The 18,779-nt window shown below is 37.7% G+C and overlaps 1 protein-coding gene across 5 annotated transcripts in view; it reads right to left on the bottom strand.

Moving 5' to 3' along the window:
- Positions 1 to 18,779, bottom strand: part of PTPRK (protein tyrosine phosphatase receptor type K) — a 403,857-nt gene that overhangs the window by 218,492 nt on the left and 166,586 nt on the right. For all 5 annotated transcript variants that reach the window (XM_065680919.1, XM_065680921.1, XM_065680920.1 and 2 more), the window contains exons 4-5: positions 2,069 to 2,150; positions 7 to 122 (exon numbers count right to left, since the gene is read on the bottom strand). In XM_065680919.1, coding sequence (XP_065536991.1) covers positions 7 to 122; positions 2,069 to 2,150 — 198 coding nt within the window. The remainder of the gene's footprint in view (positions 1 to 6; positions 123 to 2,068; positions 2,151 to 18,779) is intronic.

The raw sequence follows: 18,779 nt of genomic DNA, 5'->3' as shown, positions 1-18,779 counted from the left end.
CCTTACCTGGAGCCATAACTTGTTATTCACTGCATCTCTCCCCGTAGCAATGCATTGAAATGTAGCATTCTGCCCTGCATTGACCTCTACATCCCCCAGCCTCAAGAAATGTGGAGATTTATCTGCAGAGGGGTAAAACAAAAAATTACAAATAATGCCTATTGCTAAAAAAAGGTGACTGCAACATTATTGTCTCCCTGAAGATGCATATTATAAAAACCTTTAGCTAAAAAGCAGAAACAGAAGAGAGAAAATTATTTGTTTTATCTCTGCTCAAGAAGAAAGATTGCTTTCAGTCCTTTCCCTTCTCCCCTGGTGATTCTACTAACTTTATGTTATACATGAGTTATAATAAAATCTTTTAACAATAAAAGCCAGGAGAAGGAGAACAAATGCCAAAATGTCAGCAGCACTTTACAAAAATTATCCTAAGACTGAATTCTAAGAAACCCATCATACTGAGAGAAGCCCAATTAACAGGACACTACTCAGGCAAAATATGACTGTACTATCTCAATATGCTATTCAGATTGTTTGCAATGTAATTCAGAGCTCTTTTGGTTTACTAGATTAAATCATATTTGCCACTAAATATAGTATTTCAGGAGCTGAAAAATCTATTTTCCACATTGCAAAGCCCCTAGAAAAGCTCAGTGGCACTACCACCTGAAGGGTTTATTAGACGTAAGAAAGCTGACAGACATATTTGAGGAGTGAGCATGTTACACAGGTCTCACCTGTCCCTTTCTCAAGAACTACTTACTAAAATAGTAGCTGAACTGGGTTTTTTTTTAATTCTTACTAAAAGCGAAACAAAATAAACACACACACACAAAACCCAAACACATAGGAAAAAAAAAGACCCAGCGCATCGGAACAAACAGGATTTAAAAATCAGTAACAAAAAAAAAAAAAGCTTATCTGAATATTGTGTCATGCTGATAGTTTGCCATCATGGCTGTACTCAAGTGCCTTTCCTTTTGGCACTTACGAAAAATACACAAAGGGAAAAAAAAAAAGAAGGGGGGGGGGGAACAAATGAAAAAACACCACACACCAGAAGAAAAAAAAAAAAAAAAAAAAAAGAAAGCCAGATACTGAATCTGAGCAGAGCTTTGCTGAATACAGACATCAGATAGCTGGGCTGGCTGAAATATAAAGAGGTAGCTCACTCAAATACCACTGGGGTGCTTGGTAGTCTCTGAGAGCTATGGTCTTAAAAGTTTTGGGGTAGGAAAAAAAACCAAAATTTGAAGTTGTCAATGCAATTTTATTATTTGGCATCATTTTGCAAATTTGGGTGGGGGTTGTTAGATCTTGATAATTTCAGAGAACACATAAATAACCAGCCATGAGGTACATCATACTGAAATCCCATTTTAGAAAGGGGATGGATGCCTAGGGGAAGATCGGAAGAGTGGAACAGAACCAAATTACCAAAAAAGAATAAAATAAATTGATAAGTGATAAGATGCACAGTAATAATTTATTCCTCACAACTTCTTATTTATAGAATATTCTCACTATTGCAACTTGTGTTTCTGTGCGCAGTTTTTCCCCAGGATAAAGCAGGAAAAGGCAAACATAAATGCCTGAAGTCTGTCCACAAAAACAAAGCAACGAGACCCAAGTAGTTCAATAGCCAGAAGCCTTTTTTTAATAAACATCTGTTGTGTCCGTTTGGAAGGAAAAGAAAAAAAGAACAAGAGCATGAAATCTGATAAACCTGCTACCTCCTACATGCATCTGCCAATTCAGTTTTCTTTAACCAGTGAGTATACACATTAACATTAAAACCCATCTTGATTATGCACACCAACTCTGGTATGACTAAAAAAACACTCTAGAATTTCTGCTTTTGTATTCCCATATACTTCTGTCAGACAAAGATTTTACCTGGGTAGATCCCTGTTGCAACACTACATTTTATCCTGGAAGCTGCAACAAAAATGCTATTGAAAAAAACAAAGAACATCAGTGATCGAGTGATGAAAACTCACCAGTCTACAGCAATATCAAATACGTCCTGAAAAGACAGAGAAAAATGCAGCTCTTAATCATTACTTACCACAAGGGTAACTCAGAACCTGGATGTCATCAATGGCGATGTAGCCATTTCTCCCATCTGAGACTTCAGCTTCAAATATTACCTGTCAAAATGAAAGAAAAAATGTTTACAACACTCATTTCTACAGAATTCCCACAGTGGCAAGCGTGTAGATATAAGACACATTGCCTTTTTCATTTACTTGAAGTTCCTGCAAGGTTTGATGACTGAACGGAATATTTATTACTCAATGTATTGCAGTTCCATACCATTCATATACATGACTTGCCTTGGATTTGCTGCTTACGGCACACCAGAAGAGCATGTTTATTACCTCAATTAACAGCATACTGCTTTCACTCCACTAAACATATAAACATGATTCAATCCTGAAAAAAATGCCATCACTTTCAGATAGGTTCGACATTGCAGCACACAACTGATCGACCAATTTTAACAAAATTTATATTCTTGTCAGGGGTCACGGTATAGTCCACAGTCTCCTGTAACCTTCTGCAGCATAATTGCACAGGAAAACACAGTAGCACAGAAATAGTGCAGCACTCCCCAGTGGCAATGAAAAGAACAGCTGTAGCATAAGATTTATGTAGTAGCTGTTAACTTCATTCTTCATTGTTGCAAGGCAATGGGGAAAACCGCTGTGTGTGAAGGAAAAGAAGAGGTTGTCTTCACATCCAGCTTTTTGTCCTACCCCATATGGACAGTAACAACAAAGAATTGCTCTTGAACTTCTCCAGAGCACAGAGCTGTCTTTTACTACATATATTGCAAAACACCACCAACTGACAAGAACAAATTTATTGTCAAGATTCATGCTTGTATGGATGAAAAAAAGTAGAATGTAAAAGGAAAATAATTAAAATGAAAAAAAAAAAGAAAGATGAAGCACAGATATCTAAAGGAAAGATGTGAAAGAGGGAAGGACACCAATAGAGACTGAGCTAAGAGATATTATATAAACGTGCAGCCATGATTACCCCAAAATAAATATTTGTTGGGGTCTTCTGTACAAGACTTTGAGCAAGGCAGCTGCTCTATAGAAAATCTTTTCACCTACTTTACATATCTCCTTCTAAGGGACAACGTAAACAATCAGCCTGCAGGTGAGCAGGAGAATGAAAGCTGTTCACATCAGGTTATCTTATTGGGGAATCTGTATGGCACCTTGCTAGGAAGTAATGATGACTGTACTCTTCAGTCTCCCATCTACCTCCAGGGTTCCTTTTGGACCTCTGATTCCCCAAAACTACCCTCTTCAGCAAGATACCTGGCATTTACACAGTTTGGCTCAGAGTGCTGCGGCAGGAACACTTCTGTACGCTTATGATCCACTGACTACATTTCCTCATCCTTACCTCCCACCCAGATATGAAGTGTAACTTATCTCCCACCAAAAGGGGCAGGGACCCCAGGTAGCCTGTTTATACTCAGAACTAATTTCACAATCTCAAAGTGAAAACAGGAAAACATCAAAGGAAAGATGATATATAGGCACATATATATGGTTCACAAGGTCTGCAACTTGTGCTTTGACTGCAGAAAGACAAAACCTGTGAGGGACATATACTTAGACAGTGCCAGGCTACAATCCCTCTTCCAGCTTCTCTGGAAGTTCTTGCTGGGTTTCCAGCTGCACTGCTCTCCACTTTTTCTTTGTTTTTTTCTCTTTTAATTTTATCTGCACTCCAGTGCTCTTAAATTACAGAAACCGCTTCATTCTCTGCCTCCTCCTGCCCCTTGGTCAAAAACAGCTTAATGGAAAGCAATTTAGTGTCTGGGATTCCTACTTTTATTCCCTTGTCCAACGACCTTTCTGACCAGAATACTGTTTCACTGTGCCCACCTGTTCCTCAGGCACCTTCAGAGAGCTGGCATTTGTTTCCAGTAAGGAATATCAACATGAATATCTTCAACTATTCAATAATTTGGATTAACCCTCTTTTTTTTTTCTTTTTTTTTTTTTTAATTATTGCTTGTGTGGTGTGGAAGACAACACAGAAAAAATAAAGTCCTTCTGACAGACCAATTTCTTTAAAACAAAGCACAGTTCTATTACATACACAAACTCTGAAAGCACTTTGTTTCCCAAAGACCAGTTAAGAAACCTGAGCATCGCTGTTAAGAACTGGCCTAAATTTATACCTCGATTTAAACTGGATTGTTATTAATTCATTTAGAAGCAACTTAGGTCCAGTCCAGTGCCCAGGGAAACTTGGCCTCATGTGTGTCCTTCCCCTCTGTGCTGATACCTTTGTATATTGAGGGGAAAGTGGAGAAAGTTACCATCCATGGGACAGAGATGGCAATGAATTTTTAATACCTTTTCCAGAATAATTTAATTAGCATGCACACTCCAAAAGTAGGAATTTACCAAAAAAAAAAGTTCACATGAAAGAGTAAGATTAAGGCACAAAGATCCATGAGAAGGAAAAAAAAAATTAAAAAAAATCACAAAATAAAAATCATGAAGGAATATGGAAATGCAAGAAGCCTACACAATGTTACAGGGAGTAATGCTTATGAGGTAAGTAAAAAGAAAATAAGGTTATTGAAAAGACATAGATTAATAATTGGTATAAATACAGCTATGAAGCATTAATAACTATAGACACTGTACAGCAAAAGGTGCAGATCAGTTAAAAAATTCTTATCATTCATTAACTTGATAACATCTGTTTACATTTAAAATAGGAAACTGACAAAGAGAGTTGTATATACAGGGGAAAACCACACTTTAAAATGTTGACAAGTCAGACCAGAACCCAAGGTAGCTCTTTTCCTCACATAAACACACACTACTTGAGAAAAACAAGACCTGAGCTATTCCTTTCACTAGAGGAGTTTTATACTAGTAAGACTCCAGTGATTTGGGGTTGAATCCTCTGCTTAGCCTGCACTGCTGTTCAGTTTACAGTCTTAGAAAGGATGGCCTACACTTTAATTTTAGCCAGAAAATATTAGTTGCCTGTGCAACTATAAATGTCCTTCTACTTATCACAATTTAATTGCATGCTCATCTAGTGCACTTCTGAGAGATGTTCACTTCCTTTAATGCAGAGGAGAGACTGTTTTTGGAGGATGAATTGGACTTAGAGCAGGGCTGTGGAGACAGCTATCCTATTTCATTTGTACCAGCATCATCACAATGAATGAGAATGGGAAGTGTTGAATAGCTCAAGTAAATCAAATGTACTCAAGGGAATTAGATTTGATCCCTGAATTTTTTACACAGTTCCAAGGTAATACCCAAATAGTTTGTTACTTCTCCAGATAAAATGGCATGTCCTTGCTTATGACATGCCTGCACTCAGATGCTACTGAAGATACAGTATCAGAACCTCCTCAGCTGGACATGCTACTACATATTTAACCATCGCTAATGCAACTCTTGTCCATATACTGGTCTAAAACAACGCCAGCTTTTAGTGAACACCCATTCCCATTTGGGAAATACATGGGTTTACTACTGACAGCATTAAGAGACATTTCTCTTTGTCTGTTTTCTACCTGGCTTCTTTTAATGACCCAAATCAGTGACAAATTGATCTGAACCACCCTGCTATATTATTCAAAATTTTGTAGACCTCTATGTCCCAAGTAATGTTGTCTCAAATTTAAAGCGTCACAGATTATTCCGTCAATTTTATATAGAAACCATTCCATTTTCTCTGATTATCCTTCTCATCCTTCTCTAAGCAATAACTGCACTATATTCTTTGAAGATAACGAGAGCAGAGCTGGCACACAGTAATCAAGATGTGGACGAGTCATAACTTATACAACAGCATAATATCATTATCTAATTTGTCCTGAACTTCCTTAACCATTCTTAAAACTTCATTTGCTTTTTTTGACCATCACTGGGCTCTAAGATGACATTTTTATGAACCCCATGATCTTGCTGCAATGTGCCAATGGCAAGCTTCGAGTCCATCATTCTGCATGTGAAATTAGTTTTATGCAGTATTCATTATTTTATATCTCGTTATCTACACTAAAACACGCCTGCCATTTTATTGCCTTATCATTCACGGTTGGCAGTACTGTGATGGTCCTTCTACAGGTCCTCACAATCACATACTGTCCTTGCTATTACAAAGTAGCTTTCACCTACAGCCTTTTAACTTCACATTGTTATCTGGCCCTCACTATGGTCCTTTATGAAAGCCTGTGGAAAGGCACAAATTTTTACAGCATGCCTTGGTAACTATTTCTGGGCATACTGACAATTTATTCATACCTTCTCTTTTTCCTCTTAAACAATTATCTATCTACAGAAGTATTTGTCTTCTCATACAATAGCAGCTTAGTTTTACTACAAGCTTTTGTAGAGGGACATAGTCAAGAGCTTTTTGAAAACCTAAGTAGTCTGTATCAATCAGATCACACTCATCTATATGCTTGCTGACCCCTCTAAAGGAGCCCAAGGTTAAAAATTAAATGTATGGCATGCAAAATACACCAAAAAAGAGAAAAAAAGAGGAAATTCTAGTAGTTTTGTGCCAAGCACTGCAAAATAGCACATACTTTGTTTTTGCATCCCAGTTCTAAAATGCAAATGATGACAATCACTCCTCACCTAATATTATTCCAGAAAGAAATGTTTGTGGACAACTTGAGTACTTGACAGTGCTTGAATGCAATGGAAAAAGTAGTAACTATTAGAGCAGAGACCCCTAAAAGGATTTAGTTACCTAAGTTTGATGCTTAAGAAATACTCAAACTTTCACATTCATACACTGCTCTAACAATGTAATCACCACAAAGACTAAGCCTGCAGTTGCAGCAATATACAAAATAGACATCTTAAGGATTGGCCTCTCTGAATTTTTTAATTTTGCCAGGATCCAAAAATTTCAGTATTCTGATCATTAGCTCATTTGAGGCAATAATTAAAATAAGAATTCCCAAAGCATGCGTAGCCAATTCAGTACAAAACGCAGTCAAGAAACAGGCAGAACAACTCTGTAGCCCAAAGCCTCCCCTTAGAACATAATTATCCCTTTTTCCTAAACTTATTCTAACAGTTGTTTTCTTTTAAACTATACACCACTGTCATCAAACAGGATATTTTAAGTACAGTTTGAGACCTTGCTTGTCCTTCCTTCACTTGACTAGTTCTGACTACTTGCGATACTGAAGAAAGAATCTCCCACAGTTTTGACAGCAGTTCTGTCAGACCATCATATATATGAAGCAATCATCCATAAATCAGTCAGGTAAACTGAGTACTAAAAGGTTTAGTTACAATTGAAATGTAGTGTTTTATTGACTGTTTTTTCCTGCTAAGCTCTAATACACATCACACACACAAGTCTAACACAGAGAGCACTAACAAGGAATTCGAGATGGAGGAAAAAAAACCCAAACCACTGAAATAGTTAGATCTTGTAATTGCCACAGAGCATTCAGTTTGCAACATTTTGTTCAGCTATAGGAGGGCTTCTACTAGCTTAATTATGTGAAATCAAACTTGTAAACAGATCAGTTCCAATGCTTGGTGGAAAGGTGTATTAAAGAGCTGTAAGTAAACAGGAAGTATCATGTTTGTTATAAATCACATTACAACAAACCAAAACCCAAGCGAACAAAGCAAAAAAAACAAGCCAACGAAGAAGCCCACAACTCAAACTTCACCTATAGAATTGCTAGAAACCTTATGCTCTTTTCTCACTGGTCCTGATGGTGTGCATTTGATATTTTTTTGGCATATGCCACATAATTTCTATTCATCTTGTGGATAGAACAAATGAAGAATAAGTTACTTAAATCCAAAAGCAGCAGTGGAGTTATATTGATATATACTATATATTTATATAATTCATACACACCTACTTCATTAATTAATTTTAATTTTTGTCAAAGCACAGTAGGGTTGACTCCAGATATACCTGAACCTAGTACTTACATTAGAAGTGGCTAAGATTGAACACCACATAGGATCAAATTTGTTTTGTAGTAAAGACTTTCTGCAGATGAGAAACCAGAAACAGCAAGACCAGCTATAGACAAGATAAAATACTAACAAATCCCGTTCACTGAGAAGCTTCTAGTTCTATCCAATAAGTATGAAAATAGTATCACGTTACAAAAGAAATACCTACTGTAAGCTAACTGAGGGAAAGGGACAGGTAACCGAATTTTTACCTAACATGTAAAAATTTTGTTGACATTATAAAAAGCATTTGCCTTGTGAAAGTTATATATAATTTTGCTGAACTAATTTAGAAATCATGAAAACATAATTACTTCCATTTGCATACTTAAGTAATGCAGTGAAGCAACCTTTGCTGCTGACAGGGCCCAGGAGAAATTCCAGCACAGCAAAATCAAACATTTGGGTGAAAACTTTGCGAACTCAATTCTGCCAAGCTAGCTAACACCCTATTCTTTTTTACTCAATAACGTACATCCTGAGGTTGCAAGCCAAAGGAATTAAGGGTATCTTCTCAGTAGTGTCTTTACCAGCAAAGCTGATCAACTCAGATTCTTTGACCACCACAGAACCACCCAAAAGGAACCTTGAAATACACCCCACCCCACCCATCCACAAATTCAGATTAAAGTTCTATATTTCCAAGATTCATCTCAGTTCACGCTCTCTGGTGAGGTACTACCCAGAAAACACTCCTAACAAGGGTCCCAAAGGGTAAAAAAAAAAACCAAACTAAACCACACACACACACCTCTCCCCACTAAAAAAAACCTAAACCAGTTCAAACAAAAAATCCCCAAGCCTAAAATTTTCTCTTTACATGTAAGCAAGAACTCTAGGTGAGCTTTAGGAGAGCTACGCACTGTAACATACACGTTACAGGAAAACACATAATTAAGGCAAAGCATAATAAACCTTTGAAAAGGACTGTACAAGAGTTACCTGATTCAGGGAAAGCTAGAGACTTGACTCAGCAACCCTGGAGACCCCTATGCTAGTTAAGAACACCAAGAAAAACCTCATATCCTTCCATTTATCCACATTCCACTTATTACTGAAGTTGTTTATGCCAAATCTTTCTAGGCTCATGCCTAGAAAATGTCTGGATGAAGTACCACACACAGATGAGTTACAGCTGCTCTGGTTTTGGAGCAGTAGTAGTTTATCATCTGGGAATACTTAACAGTCTTACAAAAACCCACCCTGCTCTTGACTGACTGAAGAAGTTGAAGAAAAAACATCCTTACAGAGTCTGTAAACACAAGATCTTCAACAAACCAAAATATTTGTTTAAGAGTGAAAGTTCTTACATTATTTCAGATTTAAAAATAGTAATAACAACACTGCATGCAAAGTCGTGACTTTTAGCCATGGGAAACAAAAACCTTGATAGCATTGTAAATCATGACATTTAAAGGCTAAAACTCTAACAGTAGCAGAAAGAGACAAGTTGAGAATCAATATGAAACACTCGATACTTCACTTATTTTTGTGATAGACAAAAACTTTAAGAAAATACTTTCCAGTATGACAGCAGCAGTCTCTTTAAACATAGAAATCTGCTAGGAAAAGTAGCAGTAAAAGTCTGGCATGATGCCATTGTACTTTTCTAAACCTAGAGCAAAGGTCAGTCCTTTTTGACTTTCAGTGACCTTTGGGAATTCCCTACCATGTGGGGAATTGCGGGTTTTTGTTGTTGTTGGGTTTGGGTGGGGTTGGTTTGTTGGTTGGTTGGTTTTGTTTTACTTTTTTGTTTGGTTTGGGTTTTTTTGTTGTTTTGTTTTGTTCTATTTCTTTATAGATGCTCCATCTCAAACCATATATGTTCCCAGTGAAACTACTGGTACATCTGAAGACACTCAGTAATCATAACCATTAAACCTTAAAGTAATGTCTGCATGATATACAGATAAACAAAATTCTCAGTTTAGCAACCATGGGATCTTTTCCATACTCAATTAAGACAAAAAACCCAAAGCAAAACAAAACAAAAAAAAAAAACACCACCCCCCCCCCGAAAAAAAAAACCAACCAAAAAACCAAAACAAAACCAAAAAAACCTAACCAACCAACTTCATAAAATCAAGTCTATGAAGAACTGCAAAACAAAAAAGCTATGCAGACAGACTAAAACCAGCAGACAAAATTCATAGGTTCATGTTGCTAGAACAATTTTTTCCAGTCCATCTCAGAGAAAAATATCTAACCCTGGTGATTTTCAGAACAGCAGCCAAAAGAGTTTGAAGCACTTATGCAGAGTCAAATCCATATCCATGCATTTGCTTGATCCAGAAAAAGATGCTGTTGAAACCACTTTTTTAATTCCAGCAATCACCAACCAAAGTGTCAACAAGTGCCTTGCTTTCTTTTCCCTCCCTTTTCTGCTCCTCCATAATAAAATTCACATCAGCTATAACTGAAGCTATTACTCTCTGTAACTTTCTCCAAAAGGGTTAATACTCAACCTGCTTGAAGAACAACCCCTCCCAGAACAGAATTAGAGTGTAAAAATATACAGTGAAAGGACAGAATTTTGAATGAACACTCATTCTTGTAAGGGATCCATTCACAGTAGAGTGCAGAAAGATTATGAGTTTTTCAAAGAATAAAAATAGTACCTGGCATATTTCAGAGACACATCTTGACAAAAATACTTTAAATATTTCTTTTTAAAGCCCCAAGCGTGGGTTCTTGTTCATAAGACAACAGAGAACGGTTGCAACTCAGTGGCCAAAGCTATTCAGTTATTCTAGATTGTGACAGCGCTAAATTAGTATGTCAGGAAGGAAACAAACACCAAAAAAAAACCCCAAGCAAAACTGCACAGTAACCCCTAATCCTGTGTCACTATGGACAGCATAGAACAACATCAACATGTCTTAACTCAGGAAAGTTTGGATAAAATATGTTCCAATATAAACAAAGAGCAGTTTAATATGCACAGTTTAACAGATATTTAATGAATACAGAATACAAAGAAAAAAAAACAAGAAAAAACAACCAAAAAACCCCAACTTAGTAAAAAAGAAAAAGCAACTCAAAGCAATGGACAACTTGTGTCAACAGTACAGTGGAGATATTCATTGCATCAGTACCTACCTACGTTGATACTGAAGCTAGCACTGTGAAGGAAATTATTGACACATTCTCTCCAAAATATACTTCAAGATGCAATAGTTCTATCTGCAAATTCTGTATATCATCTTATTTTATCCTCTCTAGTCTGCATTAATCACAAAACACTGGTGCTGGACAAACACAGAAGATGAGAGCCATCTGAGCAAACAGCTTAGGTCTAAAGACACAGGACTATGATGTCAAAACATTTCCTTGCTCTCAGCATTGCACAATATCCAATAAGCTGAACTGAATTTTGCAGATTTCAATTTAGCAGGGGATGTCAAGGGCAACAAGGACTTTTCTAAGTATATGAATAACAAAAGGAAGACTGGGGAAAATGTTGGCCTGCTGCTGCATATGACAAGGAACTGGGTGACAAAGGACATGGAAAAAAAAGAAAAAAATAAGGTACTGATTGCCTTAATCACTTCAGTCTTTTCTTGTAAGATTGACCTGAAATCCAAGGACCCACAAACCAGGAGGAAAGTATAAAGCAAGGAAGACATGCCCTAGGAGCAGTATATGCTGAAGACCACCCAGCTGGAAAGCAGTTGGCAGAAAAGTACCTAGGCATCCTAGTAGACACCAAGTTGAACATAAGTAACATGTGCCCCTGCGGCAAATGCAGCTAATGGCATCCTGGGATGCATAAGACAATGTTGCCAGTGGGTTGAGGGAGTTGATCCTTCCTCTCTACCCAGCACTGGTAATGCCTCATCTGAAGCTCTGAGTCCACAACTGTACACCTCAGTACAAGAGAGACATGGACATCCTGAAGTGCATCCAACGAAAGGACATACAAAGACGATGAAGGAACTGGAACATTTCTTCTACAAGGAAAGGACAGGCAGAGAGAGCTGGGACTGGTCAGCCTAGGGAAGAGAAGGCTCAGGGGAGATCCCACCAATATGCAGAAATAGCTGAAGGGAGGGTGCAAAGAGGATGGAGGATGTAGCCAGGCTCTTTTCATTGATGCCCAATGATGGGATCAGTGGCAACAGACACAAACTGAACAGAGGAGGGTCATCTGAACATCAGGAAATACCTTTTCACTGTGAAGGAGACTGAGTACTGACATAGGCTGCCCAGGGAGGTTGTGAAGTCTTTATCCTTAATGGAGATATTCAGAAGCCATTTGGACACAGTTCTGGACAAGAGGATCTTGGCAGTTCTGCTTGAGCAGTAGGGTTCAAACAAATAACTCCCAGAAGTGCCTTCCAACCTCAGCCACTCTGTGAAACGCTATTTGTGTAAGTCACCTTGTCGTGGTTTAAACCGATCCACACAGCTCGTCCACTCCCCCCCACTTCTTTCCCTCCCTTTACTCCTGGAGGGATGGAGAGGAGAATCGAAAAGAATGCAACTCCCACGGGCTGAGATAAGAACAGTTTAGTAACTAAAGTATAACACAAACCACTACTGCTACCACCAATAATAATGATAAAGGAAATAACAAGGGAAGAGAATACAACACCTCAACACCAGCTGACCAATAACTCGCCCCACTCCCCCCAGCTGAGCACCAACCGATACCTCGTCCAACCTTGCAGTCCCCTAGCCCTTCTGGGTAACTCCCCGTTACATCCTGGGCATGACGTGCTGTGGTATGGAATACCTCTTTGGTCAGTTTGGGTCAGGTGTCCTGTTTCTGCTTCCTCCCAGCTTCCCCTCCTCCCTGGCAGAGCATGAGGCTCAGAAAGTCCTTGGTCAGACCAAACATTTGAGCAGCAACTAAAAACATCGGTGTTATAAACACTGTCCCCAGGCCAAAAAGTCAAAACACAGCGCTGCACTAGCTACTAAGGAGAAAAATGACTGCTACTGCTGAACCCAGGACACACCTGGAGTACCTGACTCAGAAAGGTTTGCTAGTCCCTTCCACTAGAACCTAATATAATGCAGCCTATCAAAAAGTTTTGAGCTATAATTCTCCAGTAACCATTTTTAGCCATGACAAGAGGTATCCATAACCACTGAAACTTAACAGTTGATGTCCATGGAGAAGGAGAGACTCTCTCAAGGGACAATGCAATATATCTCAAACCATCTTGCCCTACCCTCTGTGCTTGTAGTGCGAGCTCACAAAGACTTGGTTGCCAAATGCTGACATCTGAATAGCCACAAGGAACATTTTTCAAACCCAAAGCCCCAGATCTATTGAATTCTCATTTGTTTCCATGTGAGAATCCAGGTCTAAAGGACCATAATGTCCTGGATTATGGAACTGATACAGTATCACAGAATCACAGAATCACAGAATCCCAAGGGTTGGAAGGGACCTAAAAAGATCATCTAGTCCAACCCCCCTGCAAGAGCAGGGTAACCTACAGTACATCACACAGGAACTTGTCCAGGCGGGCCTTGAATATCTCCAGTGTAGGAGACTCCACAACCCCCCTGGGCAACCTGTTCCAGTGCTCTGTCACTCTTACAGTAAAGAAGTTCTTCCTGATGTTAACGTGGAACTTCCTATGCTCCAGTTTACACCCATTGCCCCTTGTCCTATCACTGGATATCACTGAAAAAAGCCTCGCTCCATCATCCTGACACCTACCCTTTACATATTTGTAAACATTGATGAGGTCACCCCTCAGTCTCCTCTTCTCCAAGCTAAAGAGACCCAGCTCCCTAAGTTATGTTTTATGCTCTTTTGATACTTCCTAGCTTGTTTATTGCACCTCAAAGCTCTTCTGTGTTTTGGTTTAATGAAACAGAAGTTTAAGAGAGCAGTCATTACTACCTTTTTTTGTGATAAATGTTTATCAGTAATGACTACAGACCCAAGAAAGCCACATATACATATATGAAGGATAATCTTAAAACTATAATTTACAGGTGGAACAAATGCATGAAGGCAGCACATGCAAGTTCTCTAGAAGCACACTACAGGAAAGAAATTAATTATAAAATGGCTTTTCTCACAATAAAGCAATAGAATGCAAGCATGTCCACATTAATTCATTGTTCCATAGAAGTTTCGCACAGATCAGTTTGACAAACAACACTTTTACTTCAGTGTAAGTAGCATAATTCCCACATTGGCTAGGATTGTAGAATAATGCCAAGCCATGCCTAATAACTGGTCTGACTCCTTTTTTCTATTCCTACCACAACTGAAAGAAATAAATAGTTCATGGTTAGCAAACTGACAGCAAAGCGTATCAAATTCACATTTGTGAATGACAAAGCAAAGCATGTGGTTCTCAAGAGCATTATGCATTGAAAATATGAGAACTGGAAGAAGAACAAGCTTAAACCAATTTGTGCTTCAGTATACATAAGCTAATATCTCTCAAAATATTAGAATACATCTCCCTGGATACAGTATTGTAGCAAATACTTTTTTTTCTTTGCAAAAACATCTTAATTAAAGAGAAAAAATCACAAAAAATAAAACTCACCCAAAACCAAACCAGCCAAAAAAACCCAAAAAAAAGAACCAAAAAAAAAACAACCCACAACCCAAACCCCACAGAAAAACAGAATCACCAACTGAATTTTTTAAATTATGTTAACTGATATCCTCATATATGTCATGTCTAGGGTGTGCACTTGGGACCAAGTTTTGGCAATTTTGCTTTGAGAGGAACTATGAAGAAAAAAAGACCTTGAGAATGCCTCTACATATACCAGATATGCCAGGCCACCAGACATTCAGATTAATTTCAAGAACTCTCTCAAAATTCTGAAAACATTAGACCAGTAACTCTGAAACTATTTAAACTTTCACTATTGCTTTGTTAGATGTAATACCACATGCCTTGCTTAATGAAATCAGACAACTCAGATTAATTTCGTAATTTCCTAGTTAAAGCAGAAACTTGCATTTGAGATAGTGAGTGAAATATTTCTTTTCCAAAGTATTTCTACATCAGAAATTAGTAATAAAGACTATGAAGCACCAAAAGCAATGGCTGTGGAATCTGTCTGCAATATCTAGAAGATAAACATCAGTCAGGAATGATACAGACCTAGTTTACCCCACCACTAGACAAGGCCAATACATTATATTAACTCGAGATTTTCCAGATGCGTTTTTCTGGGATATTTTCAGAGCTGTCAGGCATTATATCATTAATAATAATTAAATACAGAACCTTCGAAGTTTCTTCTACTTATTTGGAGCAGAAAGCTATAGCTTTTCACTAGTTTGAAGTGAGAAATACCAAAGAGCTAGGTGCTATTAAATAGCTGAACAAATAAAATCAGATCAGAGTGAAGACAAGTTACTGACAAGTCAAGTCAGGCACATCACAGAAAGATACAAATCAACAAGACGGAGACTTGGGGGCAAAGAACGTCCTCTGTCCTCCTAAAAGCCTTACCTTGAACATACCTACTAAAATCTTATTAGTCCTTTTCCCTTCTACCTTCCCTCTATTGATCAATCTGCAAAGAAAGCTGCTACATTAACTGGCCTTTGAGCAAACAAACCAAAATGAAAAGTCAAAGAAAGGAATGCTAAATCCTAAATTCAAGAGAAAAGGGTCTTTTCATTCTGAAACAAATTATTTTTAGTTATTGAAGATTTATACTAATTCTTTGTTTCTTCTATAGGTGTATATCACGTAAACAATTTCACCAATTTTGGCTACCAAAACGAGTGATGCTTATGGTCTCTGGTACTGCACATAAATTTATCATTCTTCACAGAAAGAGGTAAGCAAAAATAGTCACTGCCAGAATGAGCATTGTCTCTTGAAAGTCAGAAATAACCAAGAACCATTCTTGCTCACATCTTTTGCACTTTTTCAGGGTAAAGAACCGACCTCTTTGGAAATTGTTCAGAAAAAGAGCTATGAAGCACCAAGCAATTACTATTCTTGAAATAGCTTAAGTTTTATAACTAGCATAACAAATATCTTACCATAAGCTTCTACTAATTTGAGACATATTTTTAACATTCCTATAAAAAAATTCTAACTGATGGATTATTAAACAGCAGAAAAAGATTGCATAGATGAATACAAAACTTTCACTTAAAAAATTACAATTTTTGTCTATAATAAGCAGATGAGAGAAGGACATCCTTACTAGTAACCCTCTGAAGATAAATCCCCAAACATATTTTACAATTTCTGCTCTCAAAGTTCATTGTTCATTATTGTAAGCCATGGTAAGTTATTAAAGACTGTGCTACTGGCCATTACAGGGAAGTATCTGTATTTAAGCTGCCCTTCTTGCCAACAGGGGCTGGGGGCACTGCTGCACCAGTGGATCCAATTACATTTGTATCATAGCACACTGCATTATATTCAACATGGCACTGATTGCTTACATATTTTATGAGAGCTGGTAATGGTGATTTTTAAGTGGGAGGAAATTGAGGGTTGCAATTGAAATGGCAATTCCCTCCTCACCAGATAAAGGTTTCTGGTGTGATCAGATCTTTAGTCTCAAAGGTGGTGTAATATTTCAGACAGGCTCAGTCAGCTAAAGCAGCAAACCTTTACTACTTCTGTCAGGCAATCTGGGACCATAGAATCAAAGAATCATAGAATAGTTAGGGTTGGAAAAGACCTTAAGATCATCTAGTTCCAGCCCATGGCAGGGACACCTTACACTAAACCATGTCACACAAAACTCCATCTGATCTGGCCTTGCACACTGCCAGGGGATGGAGCAGTTGCAGCTTCCCTGGGCAGCCCATTCCAGTGCTCACCACCCTCACAATAAAGAACTTCTTTCTTATATCTATCCTAAACTTCCTGTTTAAGTTTGAACCCATTACCCCTTGTCCTATCGCTACAGACCCTAATGAAGAGTCCCTCCCCAGCATCCTTCTGAACCTGTACAGCAGATTTAGCTCATTGACCAGATTTACTTTAGACCTCAAATCCTGACATTTGAGCACAGAAGCTCTACCTAGATTTAATTCTTTTAAAACAAACACCATACCAAATTTATGCCTTTTAATTTATTCCATGACATTTGCTAAAGCTACTTTTGCGCTTTTTGCTTAGAGAACAATAAATTTGATTCAATAACTTCTATAGCCTGCTCCTTTACAGATGATAGAGAGAAAACGTTTCATTAACTAAGAGTAATGTCCCAAAATACTACAAAATATTCAATTACCTTTATCAGCATTTGTTGTGGGAAATTAGAGGTGTACCTTGGCAAAGCTGACTTTCATTTCGATCACAGCAAACAGTGATAGGACAGGGCTATTCAAAGCATGTCTATTGCCCTCCCTCCCAGTGACTACTGTTTAATAACGGTAAACAAGACAAATTGACTAATACTCATTTTGTCCTTTGGCAAAGCCAGTTATCCTTGGCTTAAGTTTAGTCAATCCAGCGCACAAAACCAAAGTCAAACATCACAGTTCTGACAAAAGCAAGTGCTACTGGCCATTTTTTTTTTTCTGAATAAGGAAATTTTTTTTTTGTCCTGAATAAGGACAATACAAACTAAAAGAATGGAAAACTGTGATCCATCTCTGTGCTGTAAATAGGTCTTTGGATGGGAAAAAATGCAAGGTATTTGTAGAACAATAAATTCAGTGGATGTCAGAATATCTAGGCAACTCAGGTGCTATTTATCTTGTGGCTGAAAGATATGCAGAACAATCCCTTACTAATAGTCATAACTTCTTTTGCTCCTTCCTCTTTATATTTTACTACCTTACTGTAAGACATTGAATGCCTCAATTCTTAAATTCAGAATACATTTCTTAGTTTGTTACAATGCTTTCATTGTAAGCTCAGCAATTTATTAGGGACATGTCCAGGTAATAACACACGTGTGCATGAGCACAGGGAGGATTTTTACCCTTACTGTCCTATTGTTACTCTCTCTGACAACACAGAGGCTTTCAAGACACAGTAAGACAGATTTTCAAGAAAGATTTCTGAGTTTGTTCTGAAAACTTCATCCACACATTATATGAAGATCCAGTGGAGAAGTATACTGTTCTTATCACAGTTCACGTTTTCTTATATTCAGAAAGTTAACATGTAGCAAATAACATTCGGGAACAATTAATTTATAGTGGGATGTTTCAGAAATGTCTGATTTCAACCCACAAAACTCTTTAGGTCTTACATCCAAAGAAAACTTCTCATGAGCACCAGAAGGTAAGACTGAGGTAAACAGTTAATGCCAAAAAGTCATCAAGAAGTTCCAGGGCTTTAAAGCACACTTTGACAAACTTCAAAGCCCAGAGATCTACCAGCACCTCTTATATTGCCTCAAATACTATCTAGCCACTATTATAAGTTAAAGAAATACAAACAGTTAAGTGGGACATATTTTATTGTATTATTTTTGATCCTTGTGAAAGAAACTAAATTTATACTTATTGGGTACCAAAACCAGACAACTGGTATTGTAGAATAGTACTTAAGTGCAAAGGAAACACATAAGAAATAGAAAATAGCTGCTTTGTAATTACTACACATTTTAATTTAAAAGGCAGAAAACCCAGAAGTACCATGAAAGTGAATGCTCGTGACACAGACACAGCATGCTTATTTCTATGCATCTTCAGCACACCTTGTACCTCTGTGTGATTCAGTTACTACAGCAACTCATGCTTTTACTAGTTTACAGAGCTGTAATGTAAACCATTTCACTAACTAGCATGCAAAACACCAGTTCATTCATCCTGAAGATATTGTTTGAGGTGCATCCTCCACTGAAACCTCAAACATG

This window comes from Lathamus discolor, chromosome 5 (assembly GCF_037157495.1).
Source record: "Lathamus discolor isolate bLatDis1 chromosome 5, bLatDis1.hap1, whole genome shotgun sequence".
Classification (NCBI taxonomy): Eukaryota; Metazoa; Chordata; class Aves; order Psittaciformes; family Psittacidae; genus Lathamus; species Lathamus discolor.
This window is presented reverse-complemented; position numbering and strand designations above follow the sequence as displayed.